This window comes from Lynx rufus, unplaced genomic scaffold, assembly GCF_022079265.1.
Source record: "Lynx rufus isolate CCGP_SWC_20201006 ecotype Redwood Valley unplaced genomic scaffold, mLynRuf1.p SCAF_10, whole genome shotgun sequence".
Classification (NCBI taxonomy): Eukaryota; Metazoa; Chordata; class Mammalia; order Carnivora; family Felidae; genus Lynx; species Lynx rufus.
Window position 1 is genome coordinate 29,088,599 of NW_025814824.1, and position 21,680 is coordinate 29,110,278.

General features: G+C 40.8%; 1 protein-coding gene across 1 annotated transcript in view; it reads right to left on the reverse strand.

Annotated features, from left to right (window-relative positions):
- Positions 1-21,680, reverse strand: part of FANCC (FA complementation group C) — a 265,910-nt gene continuing 244,230 nt past the window's right edge. The window contains exons 14-16 of the mRNA XM_047103066.1: positions 21,146-21,320; positions 16,779-16,985; positions 1-1,027 (exon numbers count right to left, since the gene is read on the reverse strand). Coding sequence (XP_046959022.1) covers positions 773-1,027; positions 16,779-16,985; positions 21,146-21,320 — 637 coding nt within the window. The 3' untranslated portion in view covers positions 1-772. The remainder of the gene's footprint in view (positions 1,028-16,778; positions 16,986-21,145; positions 21,321-21,680) is intronic.

The following is a 21,680-nucleotide window of genomic DNA, read 5'->3' on the forward strand; positions in this document are numbered from 1 at the left end:
CTGAAGTCGGATGCTCAACCAACTGAGCCACCCAGGCGCCCCTGGGGTTACCTATTCTTTATTAGGAATTTCTAATTCCCACCTCAGTTAATTAGACAACTGAAATATAATGTATTCTTCCAGAACATATCCTATATTCTCACATCAGTCCTCTCTGAGGCAATGTGAGCTCCCTTGGTGGGAGTGTTTAGCAAACAGAAAGCAAAAAGAGTTAGCATTGGAACCGGCTTTATTTCATTGCTAAGCAGTGCCGTTCTCCACAGCCGAGCTGGCTTGACTGCCCACCACAGCAGTGGCCCCAGTCACTACCACTTGCTACTGGGCCTGATGGCCTCTGCTTCCCCTCGGAGGTGCCCGAGAGACTCCTTAGTGAAGAATTTCTTAGGGAAGCAAGAGTGTGGCTTTATCTCAAAGCCCTGTGGATTAAAAGAAACACCAATAACAGTAGCCTGATTTCTGAAAAAAGAGATCTGTGGAAAAGGACTAAGTTACTTCTAAACTGATCAGTGGTTCATGACCAATTTCTCGGTCCAAAGACTTTGAACCACTCAAGTAATAGTTGTGTATCTTCATTTGATATAAGGAAAAAGGGAAATGAAAGTGTTCTCCTATTCAAGGCTTGTCTTCAGTGATTCTCTGGCAGCTGGGCTGAGCAGGTAGGGAATGCTCAAGGCACAATCTAGTCATGAACTAATAAGACAGACTGAGTTTGGGCTAAGGAATTTGTCTTCTGACTTCATAAAATGTGTTCTAGCAGCTCTCACCAAGATGTCTATGGCTCATCCTCACTACTCGTTCCACGACGAATCAGTCTCATTGTTTCGTCACGAGATCTCGGGGAGCCTGCTGCATGCACGGCAGCTCCATGTGCAGCTGGCCGATGCTGGATGTGAGCGTGCAGCTCAGCCAGGAGCTCTCGGGCCAGTTTTCTTGACCTAGGTGCTTCCAGGCAGAGGCGATCCCATCTGTACAAGGTCTGGTCAAGAAAGCCAGCAATCTCGTGGCTTAGCTCATCGGTTGGAGCCATCTGCAATGAGTACAGAGGAGAAAGAAAACTAAAACACTAACTAGACAGATTCATCTCTTTGTCCAGTGGACCAACTGGACCCGTCCTTCCCCGAAAAGCAGCTGCATTCCTGTTAGCTTTCAATGACTCTCGTTTTGTTTTCAAGGTGATGAGCAAAGCCAGTCTGTTCTCAGAGGCTGGCCATCCAGGGAGCAGAGTCATTTCCTAATGATCACCCTCTTCTGACAGAATGGCCCCAGACTCACAAAGGCTACAAATAAGCCCCACATTTCCTGGAATGCCAGTCACAGGCTGTGCGAGTATTTGCTGTGGGGAAGCAGAGGCAAGCCGTGCTGCAGCCTGTCTGCAAAAGGCTCACACGAATATGAGAACTGGAAAGTGCTGAAAGGAAAATGCCACCTGTTTTCACACAGCTTTATAAATGGCATTCTTGGGCTAGCAACCTGGGCCCACTTGCTTTTTAATAGACATCTAAGGTTTTAACACCTGATTCTCAAGGGAAGCAGGAAACACAGGAATTGTTAGTTCTGCTAAATACAGCCTCAAGGCATTCTTAGGTGTATTTTCCTAAGAATTTCAGCTCAGCAAAAAGGGAAGGGTGGGAATCTCACAACTGAATTGTGTTGAGTTTGCTGTGATTTTTTTAGACAGAAGCACATTAAGAAGCCCTGATTTTGACAGTAATCTACATATTCATTTTGTGTGTGGCAGTTTCTATAGACCACTCAAATATTTGATTAGCCACAGCAGCCAAAGGTCAGCTTCCTCTCCATCGCCACTGGGGGCCTTCTGGTAGGGTGACCGACCGCCCTCGGACTATCGCGTGGCCCTGGATACCCTTCAATCCAGGGCCACCACCTCTGACCGGCAGTCAAGGCACATGCTCAGGCAGCACAGGATACCGTGGGGCATACCTTGATGGCATTAGCTCTCTTCAACCTCAGCTGGGAGGGGCTCTGCTGGGGGGTGGGGGGCAGGCCACCAGCCTAGGTGGGGTTCACTGTGGCTCTTGGTGTCCATATTACCACTGCATGGTTTTTACTCAGAATCACAGATGCTGTGGGTAACCTCTGTCAGACACAGTCTGTCTCTGTGGATGAAACTGCATAAGCCTACCTGAGACACCTTAAAAGAGTTAATGTACTTCCTAGACCCCAAGTGCAGAGAGACTGCCATTGATCCCAGGGCCTCCATTGGGCTGGAAGCACCGCAGTGGCACAGCCATGACAGCTGATTGTGGAGGCCGGCCACTTGGACCTCGTGTCATCTTTATGAGACAGCTCAACCTCCACACTGTTCCACTCACGGTCTCTAGTCACACGTGTCCACCTCCCTGCAGCTGAAGTAGGCAATCTACATTGTTGGCTGAATTTAAGTTCATTTGAGTTCAACAACTACAGAACTTAACTCTGCGTTTCAGATGCTAGCTAACTTTTTACCTGTGACTGCTGTGGTCCGGCAACAAAGACAGAAGGAGAAGGAGGGAGAAACATGAGCTCAGAGCAGGACAGAAGGCAGAGAGAGCAAGCCTCAGGGGCAGGAGGAAACCGAACACCGCCTGAGCTGCTTGTGCCTCATCCGGGTCAAAGAGGTGCAGAGGAAGGGAGCACGTGAAGATGGCAAACAAGTGGGTGGGGCAAGAAACGTAGGAGCCAGAGGAGGAGAAGACTGCACGAGAAGAGACAGGGCTTCTGAAGAATGAGTTCAGTGGAAATTCTCAGAAGCCCAGGACAGGCAGAAGCTGATCGCTGGGGCCTGTGCAGGAGCCAAAGGAAGTGGTTCGTAGGGAGTGTCCTACGGCAAAGGCTGGGGCACAGGAACATATGGAGGCCTCAAGAGACAGGGTTCAGACACGCAGCCCCCTCTGTCCACAGCATAGAGTGCTCCCCAAAGCTGGTGCTGGGACAAGAGGGATAAGATAGGGCACAGGCCCAGGAACTGCTCTGCTCGGGCCTGAGTTCACATCAAAGCTGGGTCAGGGCTGGGGTCCTCAGGGCAGCTGGAAGAGAGAGGCCGTCCTACCAAAGCCAACACTTCTACCATCTGGCCACTGCCTGCTCCCGGCCAAGCAGCCTGGCCCAGGGCTCCTGCCAGGGTGCTTCCAGAGAGAGGAACTGATGAGATGGGGGGACGAGGAGAAACCCATGAGAAGCTGGCACCGTGTGGAGGACTCCTGCCCTCTGTTCTGTTTGTAGCTGCATTAGCCAGGCTGTCTTCAACCTGTCATGGGGCCACTGCAGGAAGCCTTCCAGTTAAGAAGTGTGGTATGTTACTAAAAATAGTTTCAAAACACCTGCAAGGACAGTGTCTAGGAGGCTCTCTCGGCCATGATGGGCTCCAAGGTGCCCAGACAGCTAGCACCTGCTAAGAGGCCAATGTGTAAAGAGGAACATTGGTGCTTTTCCTTCAATGATTTTTTTTTTTTTTTGCAGCTGAGCTGACTTACGATACTTTATGAAGATTCACCGGGTTTTCAAACTTCCCTCAGCCTCATGCACAGGTCTGCAGCTGGACTATTTTGTGAGAATGCACGGCACAACCTGAATTTGTGGAATACTCTAGCTCCTTATTCACGGCAGCTTCTCTGTGGGAGAGACTTAAAGGTGGTCCATTCTGAATGTGACTGTTTCCCCAGAATGGGTGAATATGTGACTGGAATAACTGGGTGTCTCTGAGGAGCATTCTCTGGGCCACTTTCTTCCTTTCACACCCCATGAGCAAGGCCAGGCCCACCATCATCTCTCTGGCCTGTAAAGCAAGGCAAACTCCAGCAAGGGTCTGCTTCTCCATTCCCAAGGTGACAGAATTGGAGACCAGCAGAACAGGAGTTCCCCAGGGAGAAGGAGGGCACAGGCTCCGGGAGGAAGGGTTTGAGTCCCAGCTGTCAGCCTGAGAAGGCTCCCCTCAGGGCTGTGATTCCATCCACAGGTACTGAGGACAAGGACAGAAGGTCAGAGATCAGGTGACAAAAAATGCCACCAATGCTTTCATGATTCAAAAGTGCCTGCTGTTGACTTATAATGTTGAAAAATAATTAGTTGAAAAACTAATATCCTATCAGTTTCAGGTTTACATCATAGTGATTTAATATTTTTATACATTATGAAATGATGTGATATCTAGTTATCATCTGTCATCACACAAAGTTATTACAATAATATTGACTATATTTCCCATGCTGTACATGACAGCCTCATGGACTTTATTCATTTGTTTTATTTTTTAGATTCCACATATAAGTGAAGTTGTATGATATTTGTCTTTCTCTGTGTGACATATTTCACTTAGCATTATACCCTCTAGGTCTACACATGTTGTCACAAATGGCAAGATCTCATTCTTTTCTATGACTGAATAATATTCCATTGTGTACATATATCACTTCTTTATCCATTTATCTACTGATGGACTCTTAGGGTATTTCCATATCTTGGCTATTGTACATAATGCTGCAAAAAACATACGGGTGCATGTATCTTTTCAAATTAGTGTTTTTGTTTTTTTTAGGCAAACAACCAGTAATGGAATTACTGGATTGTAAAATAATTCTATTTTGAAATTTTTGAGGAACCTTCATACTGTTTTCCACAGTGGCTGCACCAATCTATATTCCCACAAACAGTGCACGAGGTTTCCTTTTTCTCCACATCCTCACTAACACTTGGTTTTGTCTTAATTTTAGCCATTCAGACAAGGTCTAAGGTGGCATCTCACCGTGATTTGGATTCACACTTCCCTGATGATTAGGGATACTGAGCATCTCCTCATGTCTGTTGGCCATCTGTATGTCCTTCTTAGGAAAAATGTCTATTCAGGTCCTCTACCCATTTTAATTGGATAATTTGCATTTTTGGTGTTGACTTGTGTAAGTTCTTTATATATTGTGGATATTAGCTTTTTATCAGATATCATTTGCAAATATCTTCTTTCATTTAGTAGATTACCTTTTCATTTTGTTAATGGTTTCCTTCACTCTGAAAGCTTTTTACTTTGGTATAATCCCAATTGTCTATTTTTGCTTTTGTTTCCCTTGCCTGAGGAGACATATCTAGAAAAATGTTGCTGAGATCAATGTCAAAGGAATTACTACCTATGTTTTCTTCTGGGAGTTTTATGGTTGTAGGTCTCATATTTGTTTTTGATCCATTTTGGGTCTTTTTTTTTGTGTATGGTGTAAGACGGTGGTACAGTTTCATTCTTTTGCATGTAGTTGTCCAGTTTTTCCAGCACTATTTAGTGAAGAGACTGTCTTTTCCCCATTGTAGATTCTTGCCTTTGTCATAGATTAGTTGACCATATAAGTATGGGTTTATTTCTGGGATCTCTGCTCTGTTCCAATTATCTGTGTGTCTATTTTTGAGCCAGTACCATAGTGTTTTGATTATTATAGCTTTGTAGTATATCTTGAAATCTGGGACTGGGCTTTGTTCTTTCGCAAGATTACTTTGGTTATTCAGTGTCTTTTGTGGTTCCATACAAACGTTCAGTTTATTTGTTGTAGTTCTGTGAAAAATACTATTGGTATTTTGATAGGAATAGCACTGAATCTACAGACTGCTTTGGGTAATATGGACATTAATTCTTCCAAGCTATGAGCATGGTATATTTTTCAGTTTGTGTCATCTTCAATTTCTTTCATCAAAGTAGTACTGTTAGATTGTTTGAGATCTTTCATTGATGAAAGTAGTTTTCAGAGTATAGGTCTTTCAACTTCTTGGTTAAGTTTATTCCTGGGTATTCAATCTTTTTGGTGCAACTGTAAATGGAGTTGTCTTCTTTTTCTTTCTGCTACTTTCTTGTTAGTATATAGAAATGCAACAGAGGGGCGCCTGGGTGGCGCAGTCGGTTAAGCGTCCGACTTCAGCCAGGTCACGATCTTGCGGTCTGTGAGTTCGAGCCCCGCGTCGGGCTCTGGGCTGATGGCTCAGAGCCTGGAGCCTGTTTCCGATTCTGTGTCTCCCTCTCTCTCTGCCCCTCGCCCGTTCATGCTCTGTCTCTCTCTGTCCCAAAAATAAATAAACGTTGAAAAAAAAAAAAAAAAAAAAGAAATGCAACAGATTTCTGCATATTAATTTTGTATCCTGAAACTTTATGGAATTCATTTATTCTTTAATTTTACTTTTTTTTTTTTTTTTTTAATTTTTTTTTTTCAACGTTTATTTATTTTTGGGACAGAGAGAGACAGAGCATGAACGGGGGAGGGGCAGAGAGAGAGGGAGACACAGAATCGGAAACAGGCTCCAGGCTCTGAGCCATCAGCCCAGAGCCTGACGCGGGGCTCGAACTCACGGACCGCGAGATCGTGACCTGGCTGAAGTCGGACGCTTAACCGACTGCGCCACCCAGGCGCCCCTTTAATTTTACTTTTTAAAAAATGTTTATTTATTTTTGAGACAGAGAGCACGAGCAGTGGAGTGGCAGAGAGAGAGGAGGACAGAGGATCCAAAACGGGCTCTGTGCTGACAGCAGACAGCCTGATTGATGCAGGGCTCAAACTCACAAACCATGAGATCATGATCTGACCTGATACTTAACAGACCGCACCACCCAGGCACCCCTCATTTATTAATTCTAATAGTTTTGCTGGTAGAATCCATGGTTTTCTATGTATGGCATCATGTCATATGTGCAAACTGTGACAGTTTACTTCTTCCTTATCAATATGGATGCATTTTATTTCTTTTTCTTGTCTGACTGCTGTAGATAGGACTTCCAGTACTATTTTGAATAAAACTGGCAACAGTAGATGTCCTTGCTTTGTTCCCAATCTTAGAGGAAAAGCTCTCAGTTTAACTTTCTCTATTGAGTATGATGTTAGTTGTGGGTTTGTCATTTATTGAGATACCTTCCATTTAAACCTATTCTGTTGAGAGTTTTTATCATAAATGGGTGCTTAATTTTGTCAGGTGCTTTTTCTGCAAACATTAAAATGACTATGATTATTATGCTTTATTCTGTTAATGTGGTATATCACATTGATTGATTTACAAGTATTGAACTATGCTTGCATCCATGGCATATATCCCACTTGATCATGGGGATTGTACTTTAAAAAATTTGTTTTTATTTTTGAGAGAGGGAGAGGGAGGGGGAGGGGGAGAGGGAGAAGGAGAGGGAGGGAGGGTGAGAGGGAGGGAGAGAGAGAGAGAGAGAGAGAGAGAGAGAGAATGAATGAGGGGGAGAGGGGCAAAGAGAGAGATAAAGAATCTGGAGCAGGCTCCAGGCTCCGAGCTGTCAGCACAGAGCCTGACGCGGGGCTCAAACTCACAAACCACTCAAGATCATGACCTGAGCCAAAGTCATGGCTTTGACTGCGTTTGCCATGACTGACCCACCCAGGCACCCCATGGGAAACTGTACTTTTAATTCTGTTTTATGGCCTAATGTGTGATCTGGACAATGTTCCATGTGAAACTGAAAATTCAATTCAATTTGCTAATATTTTGCTGAGGAATTTTGAATCTATGTTCGTCAATAATATTGGCCTGTAATTTTCTTTTTTTTGTGCCTTTGGTTTTGGTATGAGGGTAATGGCCTCATAGAATGTATTTGGAAGTTTTCCTTCCTCTTCCATATTTTTGGAATGGTTTGAAGAGAATAGGTATTAACTTTTCTTTAAATGTTTGGAAGAATTCACCAGTGAATCCATTTGGTCATAGATTTTTATTTGCTGAAAGTTTTCTGAAAACTGATTCAACTTCATTATAGTAATTAGTATGTTCATATTTTCTATTTCTTCCTGATTCAATTTGGGAAGATTATGTTTCTGGGAATTTATTTATTCTAGATTGTTCAATTTGTTGGCATGTAATTTTTCATAATAGTCTCTTATAATCCTTTGTATTTTGGTGGTTCTGATTGTTACTTCTCCTCTTTCATTTCTAATGTTTATTTTTTTATTTCTGAGAGAGAGACAGAGCATGAGCGGGGCAGGGGCATTGAGAGAGGGAGACACAGAATCAAAAGCAGGTTCTGTCAGCATAGAGCCTGACAGGGGCTCAAACTCACAAACCACGAGATCATGACCTGGGCCAAAGTTGGGTGCTTAACCAACTGAGCCACCCAGTTGCCCTGTCCTCTTTCATTTCTGATTTTTTTTTTTATTTCAGTTTTTTCTTTTTCTGCCTAAAGGTTTACCAATTTTGTCTAACTTTTCCAAGAACTAGCTCTTGGGTTCACTGATCTTTTTTTTTCCTTTCCTTTCCTTTTTTTTTTTTTTACTCTCAATTTCATTTATTTCTGCTCTGATCTTCATTATTTCTTTCCTTACAGTAACTTTGAGCTTTGTTCTCTTTCAAGTTCCTTTAGGTGTAAGTTTAGATGGTTTGAGATTTTTTTTTCGTTTCTTACAGATCTGTATTGCTATAAACTTTCCTCTTAGAACTACTTTCACGGCATCTGAAAGATTTTGGACCATTGTGTTTGCATCTTGTCTCTGTGTATTTTTCTGATAGCCTCTCTGATTTTCTTCATTGACCCATTGGTTGTTTAACAGCAGGTTGTTTAGCCTCCACATGTTTGTTTCTTATTTTTCTTTTCATTTTTTCTTGTTATTGATTTCTAGTTTCATACCATGGTTGTTGGGAAAGATGCATGGTATGATTTCAATCTTCTTAAATTTACTGAGACCTGTTTTGTGGCCTAACGAGTGATTTATCTTGGATAATGTTCTATGTGCACTTGAAAAGATTGTGTATTCTGGTATTTTGGGGTGTGATGTTCTGTATTTATGTAAGTCCATCTGGTCTAGAGGGTCATTCAAAGATACTGTTTCCTTATTGACTTTCTGCCTGGATGATCTAGTTATTGGAATAAGTGGGATATTAAAGTCCCCTACTATTATTAGCAATTTCTCCCTTTATGTCTGTTAATATTTGCTTTATGTATTTAGATGCTTCAGTGTTGGGTACATAGATATTTATAATTATTATACCCTCTTGGTAGATTAATCCCTTTACCATTACATAATGCCGTTGTCTCTTGTTACAGTCTTTGTTTTAAAACCTATTTTGTCTCATATGAGTATTATTACCTCACTTTTCTTCTTTTTTTTGTTTCCATTTGCATGAAATATCTTTTTCCATTCCTTCACTTTCAGTCTGTGTCTTTAGGTCTGAAATGAGTCTCTTGTAGGCAGCATGTAGATGAGGGTCTTAAGTATTTTTAAATCCACTTTATCACCTATTGTCTTTTAATTGGAGCATTTAGACCATTTACATTTAAAGTAATTATTGATAGGTATGTATATATTGCCATTTTGTTCATTGTTTTCTGTTGTTTTTGTAGTTCTTCTCTATTTCTTTCATCTCTCCTTCTCTTTCCTTATGATTGACAGCTTTCTTTAGTGTTATGCTTGGCTTTCTTTCTCTTTATTTTTTGTGTATCTACTATAGGTTTTTAGTTAATGACTACGATGAGGTTCGTGCATAACATTCTAGTTATGTAGCAATCTATATTAAATGGATAGTCATTTAGTTTGAACACATTCTAAAAGAACTTCCTTTTTACCATCCCATCCAAGGTTATATATATACTACTACTTTTTGCTACTTTTGTCTCATAACCTTCAAGTTATAAGTTATTGTTCTATCTTTACTATGTGTTTCCTTTTACTCATGAAAGTTTTTCCTTTTATAATTTCCTTATTTCTGATTATGGCCTTTTATTTTCCACTTAAAGAATTCCCTTTAACATTTTTTTTGTAAGGGTGGTTTAGTGATGATGAACTACTTTGACTTTTCTCTGGGAAACTCTCTTTCAATTCTGAATGATAATCTTCCAAGAGAGTATTCTTGCTTGTATGTTTTTTTTACCCTTTCATCCTTCTGAATCTATCATGCTGCCACTCCCTTCTGACCTGGCAAAGTCTCTGCTGAAAAGTCAGTTGAAAGCCTTATGGAGTTTCCCTTTATGTTACTAGTTGTCTCTCTCTTCTTACTTTTAAAATTCTCTCTTCATCTTTAATCTTTAACATTTTAAATTAGTATGGTCATGGTGTGGACTTCCTTTGGTTCATCTTGTTTGAAATTCTTTGTGCTTCCTTAACCTGGATGTCTGTTTCTTTCCCCACTTTAGGGAAGTTTTCAGCTATCATTTCTTCAGATAAATTTTCTGCCCCTTTCTCTCTTCTTCTGTTTGTTCACTTGATGTTGTCCAAGACAGCCCTTAACCTCATTTAAAAAAAGTCTTCTGTTCATCTTGGGTGTTGTTCTATTACCCTGTCTTCCAGATCACTGATCCATTCTTCTAATCTACTGTTGATTTCCTCTAATGTATTTTTCATTTATTTATTTTTCATTGATTCATTCTTTAAGTTTATTTATTTATTTTTGAGAGACAGAGAGAGAATCCCAAGCAGGCTCTGCAATGTCAGCATGGAGCCCTAACCCATGAACTGTGAGATTGTGACCTGAGCTAAAACCAAGAGTTGGACACTTAAACAACTAAGTCACTCAGGTGCCTCTGATTCATTCTTTTTTATATTATCTATGTCTTTGTTAAAGTTCTCAGTAAATTAACTGAATTTTCTCTCCATTCTGGTGAGTATCTCTAGGATCATTACTTTGAACTCCTTATCAGGAAGACTGGTAATCTCCATTTCATTTAGCTTTTTTCCTGAGTTTTGTGCTTGTTATTTTGTTTGGAGCATATTTTTCCATCTCTTCATTTTGCCTGGCCTGTATTTTGATGAATTCAGTTAAACAGTTAATTCTCCTCAACCTGAAAGAATGGCCATCTTCTGTGTAGACAATGTAGGCCTGGTGACTTTGGCTGGCTGCTTAGATCTGTGTCTAGGTAGGTTGCAGTCCCAAGATGCTCAGTACAAGGGGCTCCTGATGGGGCAGCAGAGGCCAAGGTGGGAATAGGCTGGGAGGGCCCAGGATGCCCTGCACTGGGGGTATCTTAGCAAATTGTCTGGAACCAAAGTAGTGCTGTCCTGCATCTGTGTCACCTTGGTGAGATGGCTAGAGCTACAGTGAATGCTGACCAGGGGTACCCTTGTCGGCACTGTGCTGAGGCCACCTTGGTGGGAAGGCTTGGGTTAGTATGGGCTAGGGACCTAGGCTCACTGTGGTGACAGGCTGGTTGGGGCACCCGGACCCTGCTCCCATCCATGCTACCGAGGTGGAGGGGGAGTGTAAACCATGGCACTTGACAGGCTCTTTGATCCAGAGAGCTCCACCAGACCACCCCTCACCCCTTACCCCCCAAAACACACACACTGGCAGGGTTCTAGAGCTGGAGCCTTTATGTTCTAATTGTTCTTTTAAACCACAGGTTTTTGTTTTTTGTTTTTGTTTTTTCCTATTTCACAGGTGTCTGGTGCTGTGTGGGCTAGAGGCATAGGGCTTGCTGAGGTGGCAGGCTGGCTGTGGTGCCCAAATACTGGCCAGTCTATGCTATGAAGATGAAGGGAGAACGTAAATCATGGTGCTCACCAGCCTCTCAAACCCAAAGAATTCCAGCAGCTCCCCCACCATTTGGCAGGGGTCTAGGGCTAATTCCTCTATATTTTAGTTAGCCTTTTAAACCATGACTTTTTTTTTCTGTGCCCCAGGGCAGATGAATCTACTTATGGTACTGAGGGACCCTCTCCACTGTAGTTTGCAGTGTGTGTTCCCTTTATTACCATGTCTCCATCTCTCTTGCCATTCTCTATGGCCTATCTTTTGTTGTGCAGAAGCTTTTCAGTCAGCCTTCAGTTTTTCAGGAGGAATTGCTCTATAAATAGGCATAGGTTTGGTATGTCTGTGGAATAGGTGTCTTCCTACATTGCCATCTTGAACCAGAATTTATGACTTACTTATTTTATAACTGTAAAGTTGTACTTCTTAATCCCCTTCATCTACTTTGCTCCCCCACCCCCACCCCCCACACTCCCTAACCACCATTCTGGTAACTATCAGTTTGTTCTTTGTATCTATGAGTCTGTTTCCACTTTTTCTTTTTTTTTTTTAATTTTTTTTTTCAACGTTTATTTATTTTTGGGACAGAGAGAGACAGAGCATGAACGGGGGAGGGGCAGAGAGAGAGGGAGACACAGAATCGGAAACAGGCTCCAGGCTCCGAGCCATCAGCCCAGAGCCTGACGCGGGGCTCGAACTCACGGACCGCGAGATCGTGACCTGGCTGAAGTCGGACGCTTAACCGACTGCGCCACCCAGGCGCCCGTTTCCACTTTTTCTTATTCATTTGTTTTGTTTTTAATTTTTACTTTTTTCTTAATAGTTAAAGACATTTTATCTATCTATCTATCTATCTATCTATCTATCTATCTATCTATCTATCTAAGGTAAGCTCTTGTAGGGCTTGAACTCATGACCCTGAGATCAAGAGTTACATGCTCTGCCAGCTGAGCCATCCAGGCGCCCGTTTTGTTTTTTAGGCTCCACATACAAGTGAAATCATCTGGTATTTATCTTTCTCTTTTATTATTATTTTTTAGTCTTTCTCTTTATTATTTCACTTAGCACAATACCCTCAAGGTCTATCCATGTGTTTGCAAATGGCAAGATTTCATTTTTTTTCATTTTTTTATGGCTGAGTAATAACAGTCCATATACATACCATATATAACCTTTTTATACATTCATCTATTGACGGACACTTAGGTTGCTTCCATATCTGGGCTATTGTAAATAACGCTACAATGAACATAGGGGTGCAATGTGTTATCTCTTCGAATAGATGTTTTCATTTTCTTCAGATAAATACCTGGAAGTAGAATTCCTTGATGGTATGGTAGTTGTATTTTTAAATTTCTGAGTGACTTCCATATTGTTTTCTATAGTGGCAGCACCAATTTACATTCTTACCTACAGGGTATATAAGGTTCTCTTTTCTCCATATCCCTGTCAACTCTTCCTTTTTGTCCTTTTGATGACAGCCTATCTGATAGGTGTGAGGTGATATCCCATTGTAGTTTTGATTTGCATTTCCCTGAGGGCTAGTGATGATGAGCATCTTTTCAAGTGTCTCTTGGCCATCTGTATTTCTTTGGAAAAATGCCTTTTTAAGTCCTCTGCCCAACTTTAATCAATTTTTTTAAAGTTGTGAAAGTTCTTTATATATTTTGGATATTAACCCCTTAGCAGATGTATGATTTGCAAATATCTTCTCCCATTCAGTAGGTTACTTTTTCATTTTGTTGATGGTTTCCCTCACCACGAAAAGGCTTTTTTAGTTTGACATAATCCCATTTGTTTTATTTTAGCTTTTGTTGCCCTTGCCTGAGGAAACTGGTCCAAAAAAACACCACTAAGAATGATGTCAAAGAGCTTACTGCCTATGTTTTTTCTTCTAGGAGTTATATGGTTTCAGGTCTTACATTCAAGTCTTTAATCCATTTTGAATTTATTTTTACATATGGTATAAGATAGTGGTCCAGTATTCCCAACACCATTTATTGTCTTTTCCCCATTGTATATTCTTGCCTCCATTTTTTCAGATTAACTGTATATATGTGGATTTATTTCTGAACTCTCTATTCCATTGATCTATATGTCTGTTTGTGACAGTTCCATACTATTTTAATTACTAAAGCTTTGTAGTATAGTTTGAAATCAGGGCATGTGATACCTCTAGTTTTGTTCTTTCTCAAAACTACTTTGGCTATTTGGGATCTTTTGTGGTTCCATACAAAATTTAGGATTGTTTGTTCTAGTTCTGTGAAAAATGCCATTGGTATTTTAATGGGGATTGCAATGAATCTGCAGATTGCTTTGGGTAATAACTGTAACAATATTAATTCTTCCAATCAATGAATATGGAATATCTTTCCATTTATTTGTACTGTCTTCAATTTCTTTCATCAGTATGTTATAGTTTTCAGAGTACAGGCCTTTCATCTCTTCGGTTAAATTTATTCCTATGTATTTTAGTCTTTTTGATGCAATTGTAAATGGGACTGTTCACTTTTTGATGTTTCATTTCTGTAGGGTAATTTTGTATCCTGTGACTTTACTGAATTCATTTATTAGTCTTAATAGTTTTTTGGTGGAGTCTTTATGGTTTCTTAAATATAGTATCATGTCATCTGCAAATAGTGACAGTTTTATTTCTTCCTTACCAATTTCGATGTCTTTTCTTTATCTTGTCTGATTGCTGTGGGCTACGCTGAATAAAAGTGGTGAGAGTAGGCATCCTTGCCTTGTTCCTGGATCTTAGGAGCTGTATTGCTATGAACTTCCCTATTACAACTGCTTTTGCTGTGTGTCATAAATTCTGGAAAGTTGTTTCCATTTTCATTTGTCTCATCGTATTTCATTTGTTTCAGGTGACAAAAATGGCTCCTATACCTTCATGATTCAAAAGCACCTGCTGTTGACTTTTTGAAATAGCTTTTAATTTTAGAACAGTTTTAGACTTCTAGTTTACTGAAAAGATAATACAGAAAGATCCCATATCTCTGACATCTGGTTTTCCATTAACATCTTAAATTAGTATAGTACATTTATCACAATTAATAAACTGATATGGATACATTTTATTAACCAAAGGACAGACTTTTTCTCATCTCCCCAGTTTTTCCATAATGTCCTTTTTCTGTTCCAGGATAATATCTAAAATACTACATTATATTTAGTTTTCATGTCTCCTTATGCTCCTCTTGGCTTTGACAGTTTCTAACACTTTCCTTTTGATGATGGCCTGGACAGTTTTGAAGTGTGCTACATAGGTATTTTTGTCATTTGTTTTTCTCATTATTAGACTGGGATTATAAAAGTTTAGGGGAGGAAGATCACAGAAGTGCCATTTTCATCACATTATATTAAGGGTACTTATAGTCAACATGTCTTATGACTGTCATGTTGACCTTGATCACTTGGCTGAGATAGTGGCTGAAAAGTGACTATTATTACTTATAGCTGGGCAGAGGTAATGTTGGTTGATATCAAGGTCTATGGACACATGGACATTTTTTTAGCTCTTAGCCTTCTGTCTGAACATGAGAGGCAGGACTAACAGGCTGGCTGCTGTGGCCTGCCTGCTCCATGCTGACTGTTTTACCAGGACTGAGAACCTCCTGGGTGCTGGTTTCTGAGGTTCTTGGCAGTCCTACTTAATCACTGGGACTCTCTTCATATTCACATTCAAACAGAACCTGCCCAGGGAAAGGAGCAAGAAGGGGCTCTCTGGATGCTGAGAACATTCCTGATTTGGTTGCTGGCTACATGGTTATTTTTGGTTTATGAACATTAATCAAGCTGTATGTTTTCTGTATGTATATTATATGTCAGTAAAAAATAAAAACAAAAGCAAATAAAAATTCCAAAAGCTAGCATGTGGACGCTTCTTAAATTTGGTCTTTTAACCCTTTTGAAGTGGAAAGTTCATTGGCATGAAGTAAATTCACAATATTGTACAACCATCACTACTATCCATTTCTAGAACTTTTTTTCATTATCCAAAACAACTCTCCATTCCTCTCCCCTGCCCAGCTCCTGGTAACCTCTATTCTACATTTTGTCTCTATAAATTTGCATATTCTAGGTACCTCATAAAAGTGAATCATATAGCATGTGTCCTTTTGTGTCTGGCTTAGTTTACTTAGAATAATGTCCTCAAGGTTCATCCATGTGGTAGCATATATCAGAATTTCATTCTTTTTTAAGGCTCAAAAATACCCCATTGTATATACAGACCATATTTTATTTATCCATTTATCTGTTGATGGACACTTGGGTTGTTTCTACCTTTTGGCTATTGTGAATAATGCTGTTATGAACAGGGTGGCCAAGTGTTTAATTCTATTAATTCTTTTACACAGAAGTAGAATTGCCAGATCATATAGTAATTCTATGTTTAACTTTTTCAGGAACTATCAAACTCTTCCACAGTGGCTGTACCATTTTAGCATTCCCAGCTGGAAATATAGGAGTGTTCCAATTTCTCTACATCCTCACCAACACTTGTTTTTTCCATTTTGTTTGTAATAGCCATCCTAGAGGGTGTGGAATGTTACCTCATCATGGGTTTTTAATTTGCACCTCCCTAATGGCTAATAATGTTGAGCATTTTTTCAGGTGGTTATTAGCTATTTATGATCTGTTGTCCATTTTTGAATTGGGTTTTTGCTGTTGTTGAGTTGTAAGAATTCCCAATATATTCTGGATACTAACCCCTTTGTCAGATACGTGATTTCCAAATATTTTCTTCCCATTCCTGAGTTTGTCTTTTCACTGTCTTGCTTGTATCTTTGATGAACAACATGTTTTAATTTTGATGAATTTCAGTTTATCTATTTTTTGTTGGTGGTGCCTGTGCCTTTGGGGACATTATCCAAGAAGTCATTGCCTAACCCAATGCCATGAATGATACTCACTTTTGACTTGGACCATTCTTTATCCCTCATGTCAGCTGGGTTTCAGAAAGAATTCTTTGTAATTAGCAAACACTGTTTTTTTAATTAACAAAATTTTTTGGATTGCTATAGTGAACACTTCTCACTGAAGTCTTGTCTGTCTTCATGACGAATGTAACTGAAAGAGTAAGTACATGGGAAGACAGAAGACCTAGCTTTACTATGGACTCTGACAGTAATTGTGACCTCTTTTTTCAGAGCCTCCATTTTCTTCCTTATTATGAAGGTGTCACAAGGGGCAGGCTCTGGGGTCCATCCCAACTTTCAACTTCATTGCCTGTCCATCCATTTGGACAGCACCCTGGTACACATACTTGTCAAAGGCCAGGCAATCCTCATACCTGGAATGCAAATGAGAATTAGCACACTATTAAAGGGGAGACTTACAAGGGTGATGACTTCTCGAGCAATCGCATGGCCTCCAGGAGCCCAGAGCAGGAAGTTCAGGAGGAGGTGCCTGATCAGCTGTTGACATGAAGGTGGTCTGGGGTCTCTGTCTTGGCTCTCTGCAGCTGCTGCCTGTAGATCCCTGGCTGAGAGAGTTGGACTTCTGAGCAGCTTCTTGAGGTGGCTGAGCACTGCCTTTACCTCTACCTGGGAAGTATAATTTCAAAGGTGAGAGATTAGGGAAGAGTCAGGACCTGTATGGTTCTAGGATTTATTTGGGACTTTGAAGCAAGCCCTAGAAAGAGGAGAGGACTGGTGACCTAGGGAAGGCAGACAGAGGCGACTCATGTCTGAGCTTATACTCTGTTCCACACAAACCCAAATGGGCGTAATGGAAATTTCTTGACTTTCTTTCGTCTTGCTAAGCAGCCAAGGCACCACGCCAGGAATTGACCTTTTTATTTATTTATTTATTTTTTTTGTAAGAAAAGAGACAGAGAAAAATCCTCAGCAGAATGTAGTCAGATTTTTATATTGTGGGAAAAGGAACAAAAGGCTCCTTGAAGACTTGCTCTGTATCATAGCCACAAATCAATTAAAGCCCCATGCAATTGGACCTCCACTGAGCCAATGTTCTGATAAGAATGAGGTTTGCCTTTTGCCTTTTGTTATCTCTGAGGGGAGGAAACACACACATACACACACACACCACATTTGTTTTGTTTTAGACACTGGGACAGTGTTCATACATGTTGAAAGCATAAGCAGAGGTCACAAGTCTGTAGAATTCACATAATGTGATCGTTATAGGTCTGTGGGTTGTTTTTGCATAAAAAATACTTATTTCATGCTGAGACTTCGGCTTGCTATAAGAATAGTACATCAAGATGTGACGTGGAAAACAAAGAAAAACTGAAAGCCATAGATCCAAAATGCCACATGGAACTCATGAACAGCTATGTTCCATCATTTTCGAAAGAGTACTTAGGCCTATTCTGAGAATTCCCATGACCAATTTTATGGATTTTGTGTGAGTCGTCTTTTTTTTCCCCTGGAAGTTAAAGCCTCATTCAATGAAGTCTGTCATAAACTCCAATACACTAGGAGTGCTGTGTGAGCTATTCTGACCACAATCCAAGACCGTGAGAAACTGTACCATGGGGCTCTTCCACGGAGAATGGCAGCGTTCCAACAGGAGAGGGCTACTCTCTCACCACCTCCTCTGTCAGCTGGGCCCAGCCTGCCCTCATCTGATGGCATCTATGGGAGCCCAAGACCATCTTACCATCTAAAAGGTCTGCAAAAATGTCAGGGCTTAGGAAGCTATGCCTTCATATCCATTTTCTTCTTGACTGGCATTTGATTTTCTACCCTTGTTCAGTACTGGTTGTCTTCATCCCAGACCATCTTTCCCTTCAAATGCCTTCCACATCCATAAGCTTTCACCTGACATGCCAAAACTTTAAATGCTTTTTAATTTGTTTTTAGTAAAAGAGATAAGCTTTCTTTTCTAAGGATTACTTTTTATCCTGCATTATGAAAATTTACATATGTTCACTAGAAAGTCTGAACAACAAGGTATGATGTACCTCCACCATCCAAATGAAAGATCTGATCTAACTTAATCTCAGGCTGGTCTTGCTCCATTTTCTCCAGGGGAGATGGAGGAAACCAGGTTCACAACCTTCTCATCTTTTCCCCAGGCCTTGTGAACCCAGAGCTCACTATGTGCCATGTTTGCTTACACTTCTCACAATGCACTGTAAGTAATTTCACGTATCTATGACATAAAATCTTTGAGAACATGATTTTTCATGGCAGAATGTTAGTCCATGGTTAGAATATGTCACAATTTATTTAGTCAGTTCCATACTATTGAAAGTTTAGGCCATTTCTAACATCTGCAATTACAACAATGCTGTAATGATATTCTTATACATAAATCTTTGTATGGATCTCTAATTCCTTCCCTAGGATAATTCCTAGAGGTGGACTAACAAAGAGTATGAACCCTGGCTTAATTCTTATGGGTATTCAAACACAGGCATTTTGTGTGTTTTTCTTTTTTTTTCAATATATGAAATTTATTGTCAAATTGGTTTCCATACAACACCCAGTGCTCATCCCAAAAGGTACCCTCCTTAATACCCATCACCCACCCTCCCCTGGCATTTTGTGTTTTTATCATGATTAAATTCAAAGTTAGCAAAAGAAGATGAACACTGGCTGGCAGCAAACAGGGTCTGCAGAGAGAAGGGCGCGTCTTTGTGTGGCAGTTGCCCTTGCTTCCCCGTTACTGAACCTCAAGCAGTGGAGGCTGGCCCACAATACGCTGTCAGGGCTGAGCGATTAACCAGGATTTAATGACACCTTTTGAGGAAAGGGCACAGATGTTGTCAGGCTCATTCAAATCTCACAATAAACATGCGTTCAAAGGCAGCTCACAGTTTGTTTCTCAAGTCACCCAACAGACCATCAAAGGGATTTAAAGTTCACAAAACCCAGGAGAGAAAGAGGTATGTATTACTAAACTAGGAAAACTGGGCTCACTTGCTCCCCAGGATGTCACACACACCAGTGCCTCAGGTTGGGCACCAAGGAGGAAGAGGCTTTAGGCTCACAAACATGAAACGTGTCTTCAGTCACAAGACAGATAGCCCCTCTCACAGGATAGCTAAGAAGGAACCGAACATGCTGGTGCTAAGCTACTCTGAGTGAACTAATCTATTTTTATCCAGTATGCTACAGCATCCCTGCAGTAAGAACTATGTACCCATTAAAAAAAAAAAAAAAAAAAAGCCAAGGTAAGTATTAGACATGCCAATGCAGAACTTTCTAGAAATTACCTTTCTTTTGGACAATTTATTTCTCTACCTTTCAAAAGTGAATCTCTGTCCGTTTCAATGATTGATCAGGAATTTAACACATAACTTACCAACTTAGCTTATAAGGAATCAAACATAAAGTATATATAACAGGGCTTTGAAAATCATTAGTGCTATATACATTTTAACTATTATCACTAAAAATAAGATAATGAAAACATAATTAGGATTTCTCTTAATAAGTTTAAGTTTAATGTGATATTTTAAAAGGGAGATAGAAAGCTTTCTTCTTAGTCATAAAGCAACCCTCAAACACATATGTGGATTATGATAATTTCTTAAAAACGTATTTTTGATCCAAAATAAATTATCACCAAATTTCAACTTTTTAAAATCTAAAACTCTTTCTTTCCTTTGCCATGCAAGTATTCGTTCATTTTTTTAAATGTTTATCCATTTCTGGGAGAGAGAGAGAGACAGAGAGAGAGAGAGACAGACAGTGTATGCAGGGGAGGGGCAGAGAGAGAGATGGAGACAGAGAATTTCAAGCATGACATGGGGCTCCAAACCACAAACTGTGAGATCAATACCTGAGCCGAAATCAAGAGTTGGACACTTAACCAACCGAGCCACCCAGGCCCCCATGCCATGCAAGTCTTTAAATAAGAAAAATATACAGACATATCTGTACTAGTCTCTGCTTTTCTCAAACAGAAAACATGAAGCAAATAGGAAACTTACTCTCTACATAAAGAAACTTGCTCCCTTTAATTATTAAAATTAGCAAAAAGTGTTAGCAGCTAAAGTTTTAAAAACCAGCAAATAAACATTTGCAAGGGAGGTGCCAATGCCTTTAATCAAAGCACTGCTTCCTGTAGTCATTATACTCTGCATAAAATAAAAACTCGATTTGCCATAGACAGCCAGTCCTGTATCAGCTGCTCTGTTATTTAGGGAATGCCCAAGTCCTTTTTCAGAAGCTAAGGGGTTAATATCAGATTACTTTAGTAAGAGTGCTAAACAAAGCCTGTAATGTGAGGATTTGTTGTCTGAGCCAAGAAAGCAGTAAGTCAAGACGGAAGCAGACAGGGACAGGCTGCTGATCAGAGAGAGGACAGTGCTCCTTAGAGGAGCGGTCAGATTCTGCACGGCAAATGCTAGAGGACTTGGCCCCTGGGCCAGGGCTGACTGTAAACAAGGGCATTGGTGGCAGCTGAGCAAGAACAGATAAAACGATGTAGGGGACAGAAGGGCTATGCCTCATCTCCGTGGTGCTTCCCAGGAAAGCAGAGTGGCAGTTTCCCATGTCTAGTCAACTCTGTGAGGCAAGAAGACGTCTCCAACCACAAACCTAGCATGTGTGCACTCACCCATCTGGGTGGATGTGTACATGCTGCCACACGTGAGCACAGTGAACAGCCAGTGCTTAGGTGCCTGGGGGTTACTGGAGGCCAAACCCACCACAGGCCCCTTCCTGCAGCATCTTTTCTGATCCCAAGAGACGAACCCAGAGCACCACACACAGCACGTCCTGCCACCCACCATGGTCCGTGCTCGCTGCTGACTCCTGTCACGTGGACTGTGGCTGAAGGCCAAGAGCCACAGCAGGGCTTCCGGGGGTTCAGCTTCTGACATCACTAACTGCTCAGCCGCGATGTCAGCCCATCCTCCAAAGTGAATGAACAAAAACCAGCACTCAAAGGGGCCTCCGTAGGACCTGGAATAGAACCAAAACACATGGCAGCTGGGCAACTTGACTTCTTTCTCTTTTTGGTTCTTAGAGCAGCTGTAATGTCTGCGAATGGTTGGCTTAAATTGTTCTTATCCACTGAGGTACATCTTGCAAGGAATACAAGTTAGATTTAAAAAATAGCTCACAATGCCATTCTGAACCCATCACAGGACCTTCAAAGGCAGGTCTTTCAAAATCCCATGTGTCCCAAGGACTTTAGACACTTAAATCTTTATATCCAAGGACCATGAGTGGCTACAGGCTTCGACAAAGAAAGGTTCTGGGCCATGACCAACAGGAATGCTACAAGATGAGAGCTTTAAGGCCCCCTCTGCTTTCTGCAAG